Raw genomic sequence first — 18,826 nt, 5'->3', positions numbered from 1 at the left:
TTTGGAAAGGCCTGCAACGTTACATGCTGTAACCACCTCCAGGGACAGTGGGGATCGTGAGTCTGTGGTTCTTTTGGGGGTCGGGGGCTGAAAAGTTTAGGAGTAATTAATAGCTAAATTAATGAATTGATAAAGAAAATGCAGCAAAAAATCTTTAAAAGTCTATTAGATACTAAAGATGATCAACACAAATGGGGATATAAGGATTTAAGAGAAACTACTAAAAATATAAAACACAAAAAGATTCAATAAACAACTAATTTCTTTATTAAGTTTAATTGACAGACAAAATTCAGCAAGAGGAATAAGAACTGCAAAAGAGATATTAATACACAGACGTTTAATTAATTCAAGCAAACTGAAACCCAAACAAATCCGCTACAGTTGTCTGCAAATCGTCCTTCAAACAGGTGTCAACTGATGCACAATGAGAGGGGGTGCGATTACACGGCCCGCAGGCGCCTCGTCCCCGCTTTAATCAGGAATAAATGCTGTTCATTCAGAACTTTCAACAGCAAGCAAAACACTGACGGGCCCTTAATGTAACACTGTGGCCCCTGAAACCCCACACTAGTGTAATTACACAAAGAGCAGAGTTCTGGTTTCAGCTCGGCTTTGCATACATGAATACAATAGAAGCTAGGAGGAGAGCGTAAGGTCGTTCAGGTAACCCCAGCCCGTCACCTTCAACCTTCTTAAGTTAGCTTTAAATATTGCACGTACAGACTTGTTATGGAAGAAATCTATCCGATCTGCTTTTTCAAACGATGCTTCTTTTATAACAAAAACGTCAACATGTGATGGAGATGTGTGATTGGAATTACTTGGTGTAAGTGATGTAGCACAAGATCACATTGGTCTAATATGAGGGAAACTTAAGTCACTGGTTTTCTATCAATGTTTGAGAATCAGTCTAAACGGAAAACTACCACTCAACGCAAAGCTGTAAGTACTGCAAAAATACTTCATAACACAAGTTGTTTATGTTAATAACTAAAGGAACTGCAATCAAGATACTACTTCAAAATGTTAGGTTGTTAGGTCTCAGTCTTTGAAGATACATTCCCCATACTGCCTCCTGCTTCCAGCTCCTCACAAGGACAGATTAGCCGTCCTTACCTACCTGCTAGAAAATTAAACAGACAAAAATAAACTCCAGATTGTGTATAATGATTGAATAATGAAGAAGCCGGAGTAAAAGGGGAGAGCAGTATTTAAAAGATGTGATTGCTTTACAGGCTTTTCCAGTATCCAAAATATTAGTTCGTTATTGGTGAATAATCACTGACATCTGTTCGCCCTCTTTCACCTGCATTTTCTTTTCTGTATTCTACAATCGAGTAGGTCTTCATCAACATTATTCCTTGCCTTCGAATATATTTAAGAGACAGAGGAAGAGAGAGGAGTGTCATTGAAGTGAAGGTGCCTGAGCTTTAGTTGTTTTTCTTCTCAGGAGAGTTTGGGAAAGGTGCGTATGGTGGAGGCCGCTCCTGTTTGGGAAAACAGAAAAATACACATGTAAGAGTGGCGTTAAAGGAGAACACACGTCACTTTCACATATATCGTTAATTCTGAAATAACAGCTGGTAGTCAAATAAAAGCTGGCTCTCTATAAATAACCGGGGGCGTGGTTGGCACGAACAAATAAAGGCGAGAAAAGAAAAAAAACAATTAATTTAGAAATTTCTTTTTTAATTATTTATAAGTGATGAAGTTTATCATTTTTGTTTACAAATATGAGCCAATAATCAAACAAATCAACACTTCTAAAGTGTTACTGTTTTAGTCAGTGCGGGTGCAAACTAACCGGAGCGGTTAGCGATAAACGACGCAATAGAAGAACCAGTTTTTCTTGTGATTTACTTTAATTAACGGGTCTTACCTTTGCCGAATTTTTAACATCATGATGCAGATTAGTAAAAAGTAAATATGCGAGCTTTGTCAGGTCTGTCCTCAAGAGGAGAAGTACTTTTAAAATGCTCCTTTGAGGAGTTGAGGTCGGATCGATCTCATGCATTCGAGGAAGTCTGGACATCTGAACGCTGAACGGCTTTCGTGACACAGCGTCAGGGAATTTATCTCAAGTTGAATTTTAGATCTTGTTTAGTGCTTTAACATTAAATATATATAATATGACCTCATGTACAGAGGGAATTAGAAATAACGGCCTGTGTCTAACATAAGCCTGCTTCATATAAAAGTCTGGTACCCTCTGCAGCTGAGTTAGAAAAAGGCCCCGCCCACTATATGAGAATTTACTGTATTTAACTGAGAAGGCAAGCAAAGCAGCGTACCATGGGCATGTAGACATTGTGTGGATTGTTGGGATTGTAATACGCGCTGCCTGCTGCTTCAGCCGCCTTGGAGTTACCTGTGCAGAAAATGAGATGTGACAAAGACAGGGAGAGAAAGACAGACAGTGATGACTGATAAACATATTTAGTAACAGATGCTGCAGCTCCTAAAATTGTAAGGGGACGTGATGCAACGAGCACACTGTCAGTCATATGAGGCACAACAATCTGACAGCTCCAGGAATCTTTGAGACAAAATCTACTGGCGCACCCCGAGGAGGCACAGAGGCAAACGTCCTACTTAAGCTCCTCTTCAAGCTGAGATGTGCCGAACTGACATTTCAGCTCAGTGCACCGAGCTCACCCAGCGTGCAGGGTGAGACACCGAAACCCACAAGGTGCTAGAAATGAGAATATAAACTGAGAGGGAGGGGGAGAGGTGGGATTGTTTATCCTTTGTAATTTTGATGTTTAGCGGATGAGACATCAGCACCCCTTTTTTTGGTTGCATGATTTGAAGTGATTCACTTTGAGGCAGACGGATCAGATCTGACGTGTGCAGTGACACAGACATACAGGGAGGAAAAATAAAGAGAGCGATAGAGAGAGAGAGAAAAACAGACCTGGAGGTGGTGCTGGGGCTGTTGCTGCCCAGTTCTGGGGGGGTGCAGCCCAATTTTGGGGTGGTCCAGGGTAGGGGGGAGGAGGGGCCATGTAGTCAAAACCAGCTGGATACATTCCTGAAACAAAGGACAGAAAAAAAAGACAGACGAGACTGTTAGCTACACAGCAAATACAACAACAAAAACAAACGCTAACAGGGAGAGGTTATACGCAGCATTATTTGGGCCTTACTTATTTGCGATGGCGACATTTGTATAGAAAGATAAATATGTGGACACTGCACACACATGCACAAGCTGGGACACAGCACCTGAAAGCTTAGATCGATGAAATTTTAAAGTAAATTCTCTCTTTTTCAACATTATTCTTGTTGACTGTGAAAGTCAAAGGATGACAAAAAGCAAAGTGAAAGTTATCTACAGAAGTTAAACCTCAAACTACACTTGTCTTGTCACGGGTACCTTCAGTAGACAAATGTCACATTACAAACTCTGTACCTGCAGCAGGTGTTGGAGAGGGGTAGCCCATGTTGCCAGGAACAGGGGGAGGGCCCTGGTAGAATCCATTCTGCTGGGGAGGGGGTGCGAAAGGATAGCCGTGAGGAGCTGGTGGAGGGGGGCCATAGCCATTCATCATTCCAGGCGAAGGGTAGCCGAAAGAGGCTGCGCCGTTTTGGGCAGGAGCAGCGCGAGAAGCTGAAACACAGCAAGAGAAAAAGGTCTGTCACATCACGGCTGTTTTCACTTATTCATCAGCTATCTTACATATCTCTATAGTAATAGGGACACTATTAAACTTTTTACTGTTAAGATTACAACCTAGAATGTAGTATTTTTTGTATTAAATAAGCATACAAACCGTTTGTGGCCAGTTTAAAGAGATGCTGTCCCAGCTCTATGGCTCCTCCACTGGCAAATGACATTTTGAAATGGGCCTGTCCCTCCCAGCCACCTGACGAGGAAGCCCAAGACATTTAGAACGAATACAAAGAGCAGACTTTTCTGAGAAATAGAAAGAAAATAATGCATCTAACAAATTAGTTGTATTTTATGATACAAATTACTTTTAGGCCACAATCTACAAATCAAAACATAATTAAATGGTTAAGAGTCAAAATACGAAAGGCCACCTACCACCAGGCTCAGCTGACACTGTCCCTTTAATGTAGTTGGCTGCAAGGATGGGCTGCTCAATGCTGCAGCCCTTCATCAGATAATAGGGGAACATGGCCGAACCAAGGCAATCCTTGATATTACTGGACACAAACACCAACTAAATAAGCGAAAGAATAAAAGAGAAAAGATTGCACGGAGTTACAACAAGATGTATTGACAGGTGCAGTATTATTATGCAGCCAACAGTCCAATCAAGAAGAAAACATTACACATATTACATTAAAGGTATTGTATTTAATGATGCGTGTACCCTGTATGGTGTCAGGTACACTGTGCCCTTCTTGGTCCCTCTCAGCAGGTCTGTCTTGCAGGCAACATCGCTGAATGACAGCTCCACATTTTTACATTCCCTTAAAACGCTGGAAAAAGAAGCAAGTCAACATTAACTAACCACTTAAAGCTAATATAAAAGATCTGCTACACTACATTAATATGCATGTGAAAATGCTTCTGAACTAGCTATTTGTATTTCACGACGTGTCTCTTGCCAACTACACATGATGAAAGTTCTGTTTTCCTAAGATGTCAACACCAAACGAGTGCTTCCGCTACTTCCTGTATTGATAGTCTGCTAACGTTACAAGTTAGCCATCTTGCTTAAATCACCGTAAAAAATACGGAGAAGTTTAAAGTTGGTCATTAATAAAGTAGTACAGACAACATTTGAATTGTCTCGAGATAACCTACATAGCTTACGCATACGTCTAAAATGGCACAGATGTGTAAGCTATGCTAATGTAAACCAGGCCAGCTAGCGTGAGGCTAGCAGTTGGATAGCATTATGTTGACTACGCAATGGAAAGTTTAGGGTAAACAGCCCAAGAAGAGAGGCGTCAGCTGGCTAGTTAGGTATATAAGTTACATAGATGTTTTATAAAACACATACCTTTCTCCGTTATTTATCAGAACGCCGCCGTTTTGCGAGTGATTCCGATTTAAAGCCATGTTTGGGAGACGTCTTGTTCTCTCCTGATTCCTGGGCTAGTCTGTCAGCCGGTGGGGGATGCCCGAGATACGTCACTGCGTTACGTCATGACACGCCGAGAACCCGTGATTTACCGTAAGACAGCCAACAACATCAGAACACTATCTGCTGCTTATCCAATTACACCACTTCAGTCCCAGTTGACATAAAAACATATGATTTAGAGAGAAGGTGAAAGCACCTCCACACTGATATTAACCCATGTGTTGAGCAGTCCAGCTTGTTTTAACATAGTTTCAAACCAAAGTAGTACATTTGAAGAATTACTAGACTTTTTAGTAACCAAAGATGTATCGTGACAGCATTAAAGGACACTCATCTTAAAGCCTTTAAAGGATGTGGCAGTCACTTAAGAGTTAAGACAGCTTATGTAATAATTTGGACACGTACTGCCAAAAGGAGAAGGAGAGGGGTTTAGGTTTGCAAAGGCCTTTGAGCTACACAAAAGGTTTTTTTTGATAAGTCCCTGAGCTCCCAAATCATGCATTCACGTGGTGTCGCAGTAGTAGAATTATGAGTTTAAAACTCCCTCAAACCTGAACAGCATATTTGAAAGTCGGAGAAAATATTGGCCGAGTTGACACAAAAAAACTTTTAGCTCACTTGTATTTTGTATAATACAGCATTAGGTTGCAACTTTCCAACTCAGGAAATGGGAAAATCCGAGTAGCACATGAATGCAGCAATAAAGGCACTCAGCATGATACGTGTTATTTAAACACTGACCTTTTTACTAATTAGCATCACATTCTGCCCTACTTTTCAAATCAGCTTTAACCCTGCAGCTCTTTGTGCGCACAGGTGAGGAAATCTTACATCATTTTAACTTTTTAGTACATGAATAAGAATAAACACATACCTTCATAGTGAAGCTCTCAGCAAGCGTCAAACTAATTAACGCTAATTAACAGAAGTCACGTGACCCCTCCCGAGTCAAAAAAGGACCTTGTACCTCCGAGGCCAAATCCCTATCAGCCAAATATCTAAACTACAAAGAGATGAATCATTATTGTGCAAAGCTAGTTTTGATTTCTTTGACTTTTGTCGTCATGGCTCAACACTGTTGGTGTTTGTCAGCCGTCCAGGTGAAGAAAACACCTGAGCAGCTCGCCCTGCCGCGAGTCTCCTGCTCTGGCCGGAGAATTAAAGCTGTTTTTGGCTCGTTGGTCAAAAGTAATGTTCATGTTAAAGGTAAGATCTTGTCCTTTGAAGCAGCACAGTACGTCTTGAACCTGAAATGGATCGCAAAAAGGTTAAGTACAGAATTCTCAATTAATTTCTAAACGGGCTTACAGCATTTTCTCCGAATCTACAATATTGTGTTTTTTTAGACATTACAGGGGCGTTAATCCCAGTGCCTCAGTCTGAGGAGTCCTGTGGAGTGAGACTGGGCCGAGAGAAAAACCAGAGCCTCACATTCTTCAGCAGATATGACAGCTGCTATGCACACATTGAGGTAAAATGAGGGAGTGTACCAAAGTTATTGGCTGAACATTATGTTTCTTGTTTTTAAAGGGCAAGGGTCTCTCCAGCATCACGGATAGTTTCCTTTAATTTGACTTAGAGAAAACTCCTCACACTAAATTGATCGGTATATTTTATTCTGTAGTTTACTTAACATGAACACGGGTCAATTATTCTCATTAACAAAGAATTGTCACTTTCCCTTTATATGGCACCTTTACTGCTGTCAGTCAAGATGCTGAATAAAGTGAAGGTTGGAGCTGCTGTCATCATAAACCAAAAGACACTTTCCCGGTTCAAAGTATTTATGCAAAAACAAATATAATTGTGTGCAACTAAAAATTGCCCATAAATGTTCCTTTATTTTGCCTGTTTTACCGGGCATTGCAAAGTCTGTTGAAGGGAATATGGACATGCACGTAAATGTAAATGCAAAATAGTTTCCTCATTATGATGACCTTGTGATCCTCAGGGCAGCAGGGTGGTCATCTCTCTGCAGGTGCAGCTGACAGGAGAGGATCGACGGTTCAGGCTGAACATCAGCTGTCCTCTGATAAAGAGACACAGTGAGAGGACTCGACTTGTTCCAACAGGTGAGCGGAGGCAGCCGATGAGCGTCACAAACTCACTCACACAGTTATCTCTTCTATATCTGAGGTTGGTGAGCTTTATTCTTCAGTTTCTTTAATCAACACTTAAATTAGCACATTTTCCTATGGAGTCAGGTTGAGAATTCTGAATAATGTCTTCACACACAAGTGATGCGGTAGAGTGAATGTTTTCCCTATATAGAGGGCTTTGGCACAACATAATTTAGTATACAATATAAGGACACTTAAATTGCGGCTCTTCTCCAGTGTTACCTGGAAACTGTGACATCGAAGGAGATCCACGAGTGGACTGTGGCCACCAAAGCATTTCCAGCGATGCCTGCTACAAGCTGGGATGCTGCTACGATGCTCGTGACTTCACCTGCTACTACAGACTGAATGGTAAGATCTGTGGTGATTTATTAATCCCTGACATTCCTCAAATTAAGAACAACTATAAAAACTCTATTTTCCTGTTGACACACTCTCCAGCTTGCTCTCTGGATGGACACTTTGTGTTCTCTGTGAAGGCCACAGACACAGACCCGCCCATCGACCCCAGCAGCCTTGTGGTTAGGGATCAGCCTCTGTGTTTACCTGTGATCACCACCGAGGACACGGCCGTCTTCAAGATTGGAGTCACGGAGTGTGGTGCAAAGATGAAGGTGGTGCTTCTTCTCAAGAGTTTGATTATAGAATAAATTGATCTTCTTTTGCAGCAAATCGTTTCTATATTTTGTTTTTAGATGGACGGAGATGTGATGATCTATGAGGTGGACGTGGAGGAGCTGCATTCAAAAAGTGAAACCAGAAATTCACCATTTCGGTGAGTTAGCTGTAAAAAACTCTTTAAAGGTTAAAAATCAAAGTATACTGGAGGTGACAAAAGTCCTGAAGATGATCTTTCTTAAGTCTCCAGGTCCAGTGTGAATATGAAGCCTCAGATTTAAAGCGTGCAGCAGACTTGAAGTCCTTGTATGCAGTGACCAACCCGCCGCCTGTGGTTGCACTTGGAACCATCAGGGTGCAGATGAGGATAGCCAAAGGTAACAAAATAAGAGAAAAGTCACTCAAGTGTTGGTTTTATGTCGAGTCCATGAAAACATGAACCAAAACCTTAGTTACTGTATTTGTTGTGTTCTGTTCCTTAGATGCTTCTTTCTCATCCTTCTTCCCTGAGGACCAGCTTCCTGTGACCCTGCCTCTGCGTGACGCTGCATATGTGGAGATTTCCATCGCTCAGCCGTCCCTGGACCCCACACTCTCCCTGCGTGTACGGGACTGCTTTGCCTACCCTACGTCCAGACACTCTGTGTGGACGCTCCTGTACGACGGGTAAGGTGGAGATGTGATACTGAAAGTCTGTGCATAGTTACGATGCAGCTGATGTTTCTCTCCCCCTGAAAGGTGCCCCAACCCTTTAGATAACATGAGGAGCTCCGTTCCTGTGGACAAGCAGGGGAAGACCACCTCCCACTCCCAAGTCAGGAGGTTTGATGTCAAGACCTTTGCCTTCTTGGACCCCCATACAGGCCATCCCAGTGTGGAGGAAGTAAGGCTATCCCATCCACATATTTGAGTTATATAAACTGTGTATCCCTGCAGACATGGCTGTGTAATCTCTCTCTTAGATGTACTTCTACTGTTGGGTGGAAATCTGCACAGATGACATCGACTGTGCGCAGCGTTGTGCCATCATTTGTGAGTATATTACAGTGTGTTTCACCTCGTACACTGTGTATGTGTTTCTATTAAAGTTTTGCCTCTCCTTCAACAGCATCTGAAGGTGATAGAAGAAAAAGAGAGACAATGTCCGAGTCCGACCAGGTCCAGTTGGTCTCTTTAGGGCCTCTGCTGCTGGGACAAAACGACACTAACCTGTCGGATAATCCCTGTGTCAAACAGAACACAAGTAAGTCCAAAACTATTGTAACCAGGGGGGTTTATTACAAAGCAGGATTTGTGGTTATCGAGGTAACTTCAGGGTCAACACTGAGTTTTCATTACTACGAAGGTGGTTCACTTCTTACCGGGGTAGATCACCATGGTAACTTAAGCTGAACACCTGAACTGCTCTGGAGCAGGTTATGTCCAAGATAAGAGATCATCCTGAACTAACGACCACCCACTGACCAATCAGGTCTCTTGATTCAGGAGCTCTGTGAGCAGATTGTTAGAGGGAGGAGGTAGAGAGAGCGGTAAAAAAAACTTCCTGTTCAGTCTGATTTTATGAAATATATTCATGAAAAATATTCATTGTACTTTACTGATGTACATCTACAACAGAGACCGATAAAAACAATGAAGCCTGAAGTACTTTTGTACTTCAAAGATATAAAAGTAAACCTTCGTACTGCTTTAAATCGTGGTTTTATATTTATTTTTATTTGCTCTATAGTTTGATATGGCCGATTAGAATAAGACTTTGTGTCATTAACGCAACAAAAATACATCTGTGCAACGTATTAATCTCATGTAACACACGAGTTATGATACATATATCGTTCTCTAATGATGGGGCAGTGATATTATTATATTTGCGCATTTACACAGTCTGCGTTTTTTGCTATTTGTCGCTGCTGAATGGATTTTAGTCTGGATTATGTAATTTCTTCATATCTTTCTAAAATCCTAGTTTGCTCTGAGTTTGTAAAATATGCTGATCAGTTGACAGCAGACTCGCCCGTGTTTAGATTGGTAATTTGCTCCAAACGACACCCTTTTAATGTGAACTCGCTCAAAGAAACCCTGGGTTGACTTGTCGAGTTGATAACCAGTGTCATGAGACCACTTAGCGTGATCTCCTTTGTCAGGTTAAGTGAAGCCAGATCAGGAAAAGAGACCCTGCCTATGTTGAACTCGTAGAATAGGCCCCGGGTTATGGATGTAAACACTTCAAATTAAACGTTTTCTTTTTTCCTCAGTGTTTCAGGTGACTGTGTATGTTCTCTCTGGTGTTGGTGGAGCCCTGCTATTGATCCTGCTGTTCACTGCAGGGTCGATCATAAAGAAGTGGAAGAAGCAAGAAGCACAGCAGGATGGAGAAGCAAAAAGTTCACAGTGAACAATTGTAATAAAATGTTTCCCCTTCTGCGATGACCGGTCTTCTCTTTTCAAGGCCAAAACAATGTGTCACATCAATGATCTTTTGACGTGCTGGTAATTAAATAATCATTCAAATAAGTCAGACTATTAGTTTATTGATACAAAAATGATCAGATTTACAAGGTAGTCTAAACGCACACAAGCAATGAAAAGGGCGAAGAATAATAAAGGTATTTGACTCAGTAAGGTTTGAACTTTCTCTGTGCCCTCAGCAGAGCGATTCTCTGTTTATCCTCCTCAAACTTTTTCCTCAGTTCAGCAATATCTGAAAAAAGAAAACGAGTATTTTTAACATTTTGAGGGCATCTCTCACTTTTACCAAACATGAAGCTTCTAGCCAAACTAAATCGGACACTTACGTTCTTTCTGTGTGTTTCTGTGCTGCCAGGTGTAGAAGTTCATGAGCTCCTTCCTCTTCTTCTTCCTCATCTCTTTCCTTAAAGTCTTCTGATTGGCTGCCTCACTGTGGGGGCGGGCCTTGGTGCCCTTCTGTCCTCTTGTGACTTTCACCCAGCCCTCTTCATCCTCTTGTTGCTGCTCAGCCTCCTTCTTCTGCCTCTCCGCCTCCTGTGACAAAAAAATAAATAAAGTTGAAGTCGCACGGACTTTGTGTGTTGATGGATGATGCTGGAAGACAAACTGATTCTCACCTCTTCTTTCCGCTTGTCGTAGTCGTCCATAAAGGAGTCGACGATTTGTTGCAGTTTGTCTGGTTGAATGAAAGAGTCTGTGTACTGCTTGATCCATTCTGGCACAAGAAACATAACAGTGGGTGAGAAGAATGTTTGAATATGTTCGACCAACAAGTATGTGTCACGCTATAACTTGAATACTGGATTTATTATTAAAATGTTACTGAAAGCCACACAAACAGGCAATAAACTGAGAACATAGGTTAAGGTTGGGAAAAGGAAAGTAAACGGATCACTCTAGAGTTACTCACTCTGTACCCCTGTCTTTACTTGGTGCTCCTCTGTGCAGACCACCAAAGGCACATCATGCGAGTGTGATTTAGCTGCTGCTATACTGGAGGAGTTTTGGAACACGATGTAGCCCACTTTGAAACCCTGGAGTGGAGAGACAGAGACACAACAGATAAAATAATGACCTGAATTATACTGTGAATTAAAAGTACAGTGTATGTTTGTAATGTTATTGTCGCAGCAGGGCAAGCCAACCTGTTTTGAAACTGGTTTGAAGAACTTGGACAGCTTGGGTCCAGCCTCCTGAGAGGATCCTGGATGGTCTCTCAACTCCACGAACTGAACATCGCCAAACTGCGAGAACAACTCTCTGATAACACCCTGAAACACACAGCAGAGCAGTCAGAGGCTATATTATACGATGAGTAAATTAATGACATGGTTTCGGAATCATGTAGAGCAGACTGTTAGTCGTTTATTTGGTAACAGCTATATAAACGGTACCTCTGAGCAGTATGGAGGGATGTTAAGCACAAATAAAGTCCTGTCCAGAGGTCTGCCGGAGCTCTTCTCTGCTCGTACTTTGTGCTCTTTCAAATACAGCTTGTGCTGCGCGACGCTGTCGGAATCAAACTGTAAGGACAGCACTGCGAAGAGAGGCAGGAAACACAAACACAGCTAAAGCCAAAACATCACCCAGGACAGCATCTGTTATCAACAAGCGATGCCTGCCCAACAGGCAAACGAGGTAAACAGTTCAGTAACGTTCCAAAACGTGTAAAATGACGAGAAAAAGCTATATCAATGGAATAAACAGTATTCTAGCGAAAATGGGAATGAAATATCTCTAACTATGTCAATTAATACCTGTAAATCCCCCAGGAATAATACACGGCTGGCCTTTCGCATGTTTCTTCTCGGACGGCGCCATTTTGTTGTGACCTTTCACGCCGGAAGTACATCGAAAACCGATTACAGCAATACATTTATATTTTTTTAAATTAATAAAAACACAAACCAAAAACAAAATTTTAAAAATGTGTCGTTAAATGAGCGATTTTAAGACATCCCTTGTTTTTTCTCTTTAGTTAAAAACCCCCACAACAACCCCATTTAATTTATTATGAGCATCTGCTGTAGTATTCCAGCTTCATTTTTTTTTTTATATTATGTTTGGCAGTAATTTTTTAGTTTTAAATATTTAAAATACGTCGCTAATGTCCACATATTAAATTTTTACACATAAAATATATATTATACTCAAAGGAAGCTTTGACTCTGTTGCATATAATCAAGAGCTCATACCTAAATTAATCCACTAAAATCTAGCTTCTGAAAATTAGTACAATCTGTGACAGCCCTTGGGGACAACATCGTATCATAATATCTCTTTAGTTTTTAGTTACCCTAATTGTCAAATGAATATGAAACTAATCTCTTGAAAAATGCAACACCATTGTCTAAGAATCAGGAAAGACGAGTCTCAAGACAACACCTACAAAGCTAAATGTTTAATGGCAACATTTCACAGACAGATATGATCTCTCTACTCTCTTCTTGACATACATACCAAGAAAGCAACAACAAAAAAGCAATATACAGTCCTTGAACATAAATGTATATGACATATACTGGAAAGAATTAAACACATACTGCTTCAAAAATGGACACCAAAGTAAAACCAGTCACAAACGGAACACACAAGAGTCTGATGCCACTATGACAGTAAAAATTAAATGAACATATTTTGACCGTTTGAAAGCTAATGTACTGAAATTATAATTTACTCACACAAGTGAGTTCAGTTAAACTCTTTAGGATAAGCTGAGGACTTCACTGTCTGGGCCCACCAGTACTGTATTTTGTTGTTTGTCTTTTACATGTGACAGTCTCTTTATCCGTTTCTGTGGTCTGTGCAACCCCTGGAAGTCCAAGAGGAACAGACAATATAACTGAACACACCTGTGTGGGCTGTAAATACAATGCTTCTCTCGATAATGACAATGTTGCTTAGTGTTGATCAATCGATTTTAAGCATGAGTATCAAAAAACTCATATCCAAATGGGCTGGCATTAACTTGACAAAAAATTTAAAGAAAACTCCCTACACATCCAATTTAATTTGGCATCCCTCACCACATTGGATTAAAATAACAAATAACTTCACACTTCCTTCACTGGTCCTTCTCAGGAACAATTTGTTGACATTTGAGTATCACAAAACCAAAAACAAGATGTCGCGTATCGATGAATTTCACGTTTTGAGGAGTCATGTTTATCAAATATGTAAAAATCAGTTTCAAATGAGAGAATGCTGACGGCCTTGTGTCAAGGTGAAAAACAAGGTTTGTATGAGAACACAGAGAATGCAGTAACGTGTTTATGAACAGAGAGTGTATTCACACTAGACATGAGCTATATCTTGATGCGGAAGGCAGTGGCCTGTGAGCTGGGGGGCTCAGTGGTGGAGGTGGACTGTGCGGTGGACTTGAACAGGGCTTTAAGGATGGTCTGGGGGTCAACCTCCGGAGTGGGCTGAGAGGAAGCTCGCTGACCGGCGGGGCGAGACAAGGAGGGAGGCAGACCGTCTTTCTTTGAACCGCTGCCTGTGCCTGGAGTGTCACTGAGCCTCCTGATGGAGTCATGGAGAGAAGAAGACATCCCATTACCTCAAACAAAATGTTGTCATGCAAACAGCTTCACATTCTATAGATTAGACTCCAGTGGAAGCCAAAAATCACTGCCAACCACCATAGCATTAACATTTCAATGTGATGCTTCACTAAAGCCGCTAACAGCTGCCTTTTTTGTTTAATGGGAAAGGTTTGATCAACATTCAGACAAGTCATATGACTCTGCAATAGACCTGTGTAATTATCGCCTCGGCTCTGATCTGCATTGACGGGAACAAGAACCCCGGGTCGACACGCTAATCTCTGGCCCCTTTCCAGCGCGATGCTATGCTCTGTCTGTTACTTCTGCGACTCCTCGTCATCTCAGCTACAAATTCTGCCCGCCTCCGTCTTGTTGTCGCCGCTGAGTTTTATAAACAGACTGAATGAGTAATTGATACATTAAAGACCTAACCACTGTAACATCTTCACTGGTTAGTAACCCTGTCTCCGGTGCGTTTGTGACGTTAAGACTGTGACGCAGCAGAAAAGAGACCGAAAGGAGTATACTTCACTGGCAATGGGAAAAGAGACAATCGGCATCTATAAGCAGTTGTTCCCAGGTCTGAAAAACCTGTGTCAGTGCGCTAATTTCGGTGGGAAAAGGGTATTAATGACGTCAAATTCTTATCAAAACTTAATGTGAGTGGTCGATTGTTCAGATTATTTGTTTTGACAGCTTGAACTGAATAATCCAATCACCAAATGTGTTACCTGAGTAACTGCTGCATCAAAAGGCAGCTCAATGTTTCACTCAATAGCTTATTCAAATAAGAGATTGAGCAAATCCTTTCTGGATAGTTACTATAAGAGTATTTTCCGGTGACTACTTAGACACGTTATAAGAGCAGTGTCACTATTCTTAAAACTCAAAGAACATAAATAGTTAACATGAATTTCATTCACTATGTGCAGTGGCTAATCAGGCTTATAGGGAATAGACAAAGTAAAGCATGCTCTTGTAAACACAGTCAACCCCAGATGTATTTGAAAAGAAGGAATGAAGCCTTGCGGGCTCACTTACAATAGAATGGGCTGATCAGAAGTGATGACATTTCCCTGAATATGAAGGTTGCACTTCATGGGTTGCCCTGGGGGTGGACAAGAAGAAAGGATCACACAGATGCCACACAGAAACACACTTGAGTCTCGCTGATGCTGACCACATCTAATCTGACTATCCTTAAACTAAAACGCACAATGATATCCTAGAACTGCGAACTTCTCATCATTACTGTACACATTAAACTGCTGGCTGAGCCTTAATCCCAGAGAGCCATTTGATGTTTGTACTTATACTCACCGTCCAGGCAGCGATTGTTGTACTTCCTGTATGCACTCACTGCATCCTCTTTACGTACAAACACCACTTCAGCAACGCCCAGTTTCACCAGCCTTGCTCGCTTCAAGGCCCCGCACACACAGAACAGCTCCTACGGACAGATAGAAAGGGAGTACAAACACACACTGAATTAGAGGTAGTATTACTGCTGCATTCAGCACATGATTGAATATCAAACCTTCCAAAAAGGTTGTTTGTAATTTGTGTGTTTACTCACAACTATGTCTTCCTCAGTGACCCGGGGATGCAGGTTGTTCACTGTTATTTTGGTCCCCTCCAAAGGACTGAAAGCAGGCTAGAAAGAAACATGACAACACCACACAATCAGGCATATCCATTGAAAATGGCAGCCATAAAAAAGTAAGTTAGCCAGGCAGCTAGGCAGCTAGGCAGCATTTGATAATAAAATAAGAATCTAACACCAAGTTGCAAATATTACAAAAAAACTATATCAGGTCAAGACAAGCTACAAATATGAGGAAGGAGTGCAGACTAACAACAAATATAAGCAGGGTTGTTTACCTGTGGGGGAGTCGGAGCTGTTGTGATAGCTTCAGCTGTGCTTTGCTGGAGAGTCCTGGAGACTGGTTGTAAGGCTGCAGCTGAAGACCGAGCAGCAGCCGCGCTGGTGGTGGGCCGCGTGGGAGCCACAGGGACAGGAGGGCGCGGGGCTGTGTAGGCATCGTTTTTAACCACCTTGGTGATTGGGGCTGACATGGAGAATGTGGAGCCCAGTGTACCAGACTAAAGGAAATAATGGAAAAAGGATTTGTTTATTTTAATTAGGTCTACAGACACTGGATGTGTTTGAGTCTGTGCGTTTATTTAGACAGTTTGGAAGATCATCTGAAATGAAGCAGCTCTTACCCGTGATTGTAGCATACTACTAGCCGTCTTTACTGGTTTACTGTGGATGCCATCATGCTCACTTGAGACAGGCTGTGGGAGACAAAATACTCTATTTTAGTACAATATCCAACAATAGTCATTTGGAGAGAAACACTGTGTTCTCTTCAATGGAACAACAGAAGAATTACTCTCAATCTGTCATGTTTAAACATGCAAAAAAACCTAAATCCAGCTGTACCTGCGGAGCTGCACGTATTCCTCCTGACATCCCTAATGGACGTTGCTGTAAAAAGAAGCATCAAACCTTAGAATACAGTAAGCATGTCAACAGGCTTTCAATCTTTAATGTGTATTCATATATGCAGGCTTTGCCAGTATTCCTCTGAAAACAATGCAACTTAATTTAACCTTACCTGAATGGTCTTTGTTATTTTCAGGGGTGGGACAGCAGTTCCCTGTGTCTGTGTCCCTCCAATGCTCCTCTTGAGGCTCAGCCTATCACGAGCATCCATCATTCTCTTATTAGTGCTCAGCTGTGGTGTTGCACTGCCCCTCGCATTCAGTCCTTGTACATTACGGGTAAGTTGTCTCAGGTTCACACCAGAGAGGTTGTTGGTGTGTATCTGTATCTGTGGCACATGTGTCTGGCTCTGTAGTTGGTGTGTTACTGCAGTCTTTTGTGCGGTCTGTGCAGGGACACTGAACTGATTCTGCCCCTCTTTGCGTGAGTTGATCATTTGACGAGCATCCTTTACTCCTCCTGCTCCTCCTCCTCCTGGTCCTCCCTTGCCACGGATTTTAAAGCGGGCATCTTTCTGACCGAGCATTTCTCTGGCATCCTTTACTTGAAAACCTGAGACAAGACAGGAAGGGAATTTTGTCAGATCTGAATTAGATGGTTTTCACTTAATATAAAAGGCGTAAGCGATGAAAGATTTTTTTATTTGTTTGGGCAATTATGTTGACCCTTACCTGCTCCGCCTCCAAGCCGCTGCCTAACATCATTGGTCCCTATCCTCTGCCGGGCGTCAAAGCTCTTGCCAGCGCTTCCTGCACCCCGTCCAAACATGGGTCTGAGAGAAAGAAAATTTTGAGTTACTTAAGGCTCACCAATAGTCCGTTCACAACCATTGGCGTTGTTCTCCCCTCTCGTTTTTTAGAGACTCGAACTGTTCGCAAGATTACACAGTTTATGAGAATTCTTCTGTTCAATGGCTGTCGTTCTCGCCCCAATTTGATAATAAAACAGTTCATTCCTCCTGTGCACCTGGAACAATATTTATAATGGTAACTAATTTAGACAAGCCACCACCCTAATTTAGCCAGGTGCTTCTAGCAAACATTTGTTCAATACGTTGAAGCAAATCCCTGCAGTGTTGCCAATATAAATATTAGCTTGCTAAATAGCTTAGCCTGTCGAGTGATGCTACATACTGGGTCAACTGGTCGCAATTTAAAACGGCTTTGTGTTATCGCAATAACCTTACAAAATTAGAGACAGAGAGGGTTTGTTTATATGACCAACTCATATATTCCAGAGCTAGCAATAAAAGGCGTCAGACGTAAAGGCCTACGGCTAATATCATCAACTTAGCCTAACGTTTACGATGTTCTCGCTGCTGGTTGAAGTGGGCTAACGCTAGCTTAGCCAACTATCTACGGAATCTCTCAATTCTCGTTATGCTTTCAGAAATGTTTTACAAGTCACCACGTCCTCAATAGGCAAACATTTATCATTTTTAACGATGTATCCATACCGTTTTGTCTGTGCCTTGAGGTTAATACCGCGCTGTCGTATCACTTCATCCAAAGAGACGTCTGCCATTTTCTCGGACTGCCTAACAGCGCGTGCGTACATGAGTAGTTTAAGCAAAGACTACGGAAGCCGAATTGGGGAAATACGCGACTTTGTTTCCAGGAATTGACGATTTAGTCATTGTTTTTAACAAAGTTTTTATTAATAATTTGCTTAAGAAACTACAAATTAAAGTCAATATTAGTTAACATAGACATAAAAAAGTAATTAAGCACGCAACAACTGTCCCGTAACAAAAAGGAAAGATCTGCGATCGATTACTTATGACAAATTCCGAAATCCTTACGGGTCATAGTACCCATGAGCCTTTGCGACTGTGTGTTTCAAGAAGTAACACGATTGTGTGCCACACATTTTGTTAACAATCACCAAAATACTGCTTCACAATTGAATATTCACAAAATACTATGTGATATTTATGTAATAGTTCGTAGACACTTGAATTGAAACTGCTGCCAGTAAGTTAAAGTCGGCACCCTGACAGAGAATGCTGGAGCGCTGCGTCTATGGCTGTCTTCGACACTCGATACGTCATGCCTTAAACTGATGAGTAAGGAAAATAACGACGCGGGGTGACGCCCGTGTCCTCATACATATTATGAGATGAATTTTTGAAGGGGTAAAGGTCTGCCTGCTGAAGTGACTCGCCTACTTCGCAAGATGCTTCGTGGGACTAGGACCTTCCCCAAACCCTTTGCATGTCGAAAAATAAACACCAAAAAACTCCTCAATATTCAAAGATGTGTTAAGTTCTGATGGTGCGTTGCTTAAATGATTAAAGATAAATTATAGGACAGAATACAGTTTAACGCACACCTCGGACCCATAAACTACACTCTGATAAATTCTAAATTGCCTTTTGCAGAACAGCAATACTACAGACCACTAATAAAAAATAACTTATTTTAACTTTTGTTATAGGACGTTTAAATTGTTGCTTTATCTTCAGTATTATGTTTCAAAAAAATTATCCTGAAAATAATTATT

General features: G+C 41.5%; 4 protein-coding genes and 1 non-coding gene across 5 annotated transcripts; 2 read left to right on the top strand and 3 right to left on the bottom strand.

The window, feature by feature from the left end:
• Nucleotides 1–244: 244 nt before the first annotated feature.
• wbp2nl (WBP2 N-terminal like) lies at nucleotides 245–5,090 on the bottom strand. The gene is made up of 8 exons (XM_069676423.1): nucleotides 4,980–5,090; nucleotides 4,344–4,452; nucleotides 4,052–4,190; nucleotides 3,777–3,869; nucleotides 3,416–3,613; nucleotides 2,918–3,034; nucleotides 2,295–2,371; nucleotides 245–1,490 (listed from the first exon to the last, which is right to left on the bottom strand). Exons 1-8 carry the CDS (start codon nucleotides 5,036–5,038, stop codon nucleotides 1,434–1,436), a joined length of 849 nt encoding a protein of 282 aa, XP_069532524.1. The 5' UTR covers nucleotides 5,039–5,090; the 3' UTR covers nucleotides 245–1,433.
• A 1,037-nt stretch (nucleotides 5,091–6,127) lies between these two features.
• LOC138603964 (zona pellucida sperm-binding protein 4-like) lies at nucleotides 6,128–10,196 on the top strand. Its single transcript, XM_069675745.1, has 12 exons — nucleotides 6,128–6,269; nucleotides 6,410–6,534; nucleotides 7,015–7,135; nucleotides 7,400–7,534; nucleotides 7,625–7,797; nucleotides 7,879–7,958; nucleotides 8,045–8,178; nucleotides 8,284–8,467; nucleotides 8,540–8,684; nucleotides 8,764–8,833; nucleotides 8,910–9,044; nucleotides 10,057–10,196. Exons 1-12 carry the CDS (start codon nucleotides 6,128–6,130, stop codon nucleotides 10,194–10,196), a joined length of 1,584 nt encoding a protein of 527 aa, XP_069531846.1.
• Nucleotides 10,197–10,352: 156 nt separating this feature from the next.
• Nucleotides 10,353–12,091, bottom strand: rrp7a (ribosomal RNA processing 7 homolog A). The gene is made up of 7 exons (XM_069676301.1): nucleotides 12,028–12,091; nucleotides 11,665–11,807; nucleotides 11,416–11,541; nucleotides 11,181–11,304; nucleotides 10,888–10,985; nucleotides 10,597–10,804; nucleotides 10,353–10,502 (listed from the first exon to the last, which is right to left on the bottom strand). Exons 1-7 carry the CDS (start codon nucleotides 12,089–12,091, stop codon nucleotides 10,417–10,419), a joined length of 849 nt encoding a protein of 282 aa, XP_069532402.1. The 3' UTR covers nucleotides 10,353–10,416.
• A 573-nt stretch (nucleotides 12,092–12,664) lies between these two features.
• On the bottom strand, nucleotides 12,665–17,856 carry poldip3 (polymerase (DNA-directed), delta interacting protein 3). Its single transcript, XM_069676049.1, has 10 exons — nucleotides 17,781–17,856; nucleotides 16,996–17,096; nucleotides 16,437–16,876; nucleotides 16,262–16,306; nucleotides 16,042–16,113; nucleotides 15,697–15,918; nucleotides 15,392–15,469; nucleotides 15,136–15,265; nucleotides 14,857–14,923; nucleotides 12,665–13,792 (listed from the first exon to the last, which is right to left on the bottom strand). Exons 1-10 carry the CDS (start codon nucleotides 17,846–17,848, stop codon nucleotides 13,576–13,578), a joined length of 1,440 nt encoding a protein of 479 aa, XP_069532150.1. The 5' UTR covers nucleotides 17,849–17,856; the 3' UTR covers nucleotides 12,665–13,575.
• A 516-nt stretch (nucleotides 17,857–18,372) lies between these two features.
• LOC138604505 (U12 minor spliceosomal RNA) lies at nucleotides 18,373–18,526 on the top strand. Its single transcript, XR_011309291.1, has one exon. It is a non-coding gene; the product is annotated as a U12 minor spliceosomal RNA (small nuclear RNA).
• Nucleotides 18,527–18,826: the final 300 nt, after the last annotated feature.

The sequence above is a fragment of the Semicossyphus pulcher genome, unplaced genomic scaffold (genome assembly GCF_022749685.1).
Source record: "Semicossyphus pulcher isolate SPU_LCO1_2020_fin unplaced genomic scaffold, fSemPul1.0.p SCAF_25, whole genome shotgun sequence".
NCBI lineage: Eukaryota > Metazoa > Chordata > Actinopteri > Labriformes > Labridae > Semicossyphus > Semicossyphus pulcher.
This window is presented reverse-complemented; position numbering and strand designations above follow the sequence as displayed.

What these genes read in the sequence shown, in the direction of transcription:
- wbp2nl (XM_069676423.1), bottom strand. Translation starts at nt 5,038, where the DNA reads ATGGCTTTAAATCGGAATCACTCGCAAAACGGCGGCGTTCTGATAAAT. An exon ending in CTGATAAATAACGGAGAAAG is followed by an intron (nt 4,453 to 4,979) that starts GTATGTGTTTTA and finishes TTCTTTTTCCAG; the next exon opens with CGTTTTAAGGGAATGTAAAA. An exon ending in ACAATGTCTACATGCCCATG is followed by an intron (nt 1,491 to 2,294) that starts GTACGCTGCTTT and finishes TTTCCCAAACAG; the next exon opens with GAGCGGCCTCCACCATACGC.
- LOC138603964 (XM_069675745.1), top strand. Translation starts at nt 6,128, where the DNA reads ATGGCTCAACACTGTTGGTGTTTGTCAGCCGTCCAGGTGAAGAAAACA. An exon ending in AGTGTGGTGCAAAGATGAAG is followed by an intron (nt 7,798 to 7,878) that starts GTGGTGCTTCTT and finishes TTTTGTTTTTAG; the next exon opens with ATGGACGGAGATGTGATGAT. An exon ending in ACCAGAAATTCACCATTTCG is followed by an intron (nt 7,959 to 8,044) that starts GTGAGTTAGCTG and finishes ATCTTTCTTAAG; the next exon opens with TCTCCAGGTCCAGTGTGAAT.
- rrp7a (XM_069676301.1), bottom strand. Translation starts at nt 12,091, where the DNA reads ATGGCGCCGTCCGAGAAGAAACATGCGAAAGGCCAGCCGTGTATTATT. An exon ending in TCCCTCCATACTGCTCAGAG is followed by an intron (nt 11,542 to 11,664) that starts GTACCGTTTATA and finishes TGTGTGTTTCAG; the next exon opens with GGTGTTATCAGAGAGTTGTT. An exon ending in TCAAACCAGTTTCAAAACAG is followed by an intron (nt 11,305 to 11,415) that starts GTTGGCTTGCCC and finishes TCTCCACTCCAG; the next exon opens with GGTTTCAAAGTGGGCTACAT.
- poldip3 (XM_069676049.1), bottom strand. Translation starts at nt 17,848, where the DNA reads ATGGCAGACGTCTCTTTGGATGAAGTGATACGACAGCGCGGTATTAAC. An exon ending in GCGGCTTGGAGGCGGAGCAG is followed by an intron (nt 16,877 to 16,995) that starts GTAAGGGTCAAC and finishes GTCTTGTCTCAG; the next exon opens with GTTTTCAAGTAAAGGATGCC. An exon ending in TCACTGAGGAAGACATAGTT is followed by an intron (nt 15,266 to 15,391) that starts GTGAGTAAACAC and finishes ATCTGTCCGTAG; the next exon opens with GAGCTGTTCTGTGTGTGCGG.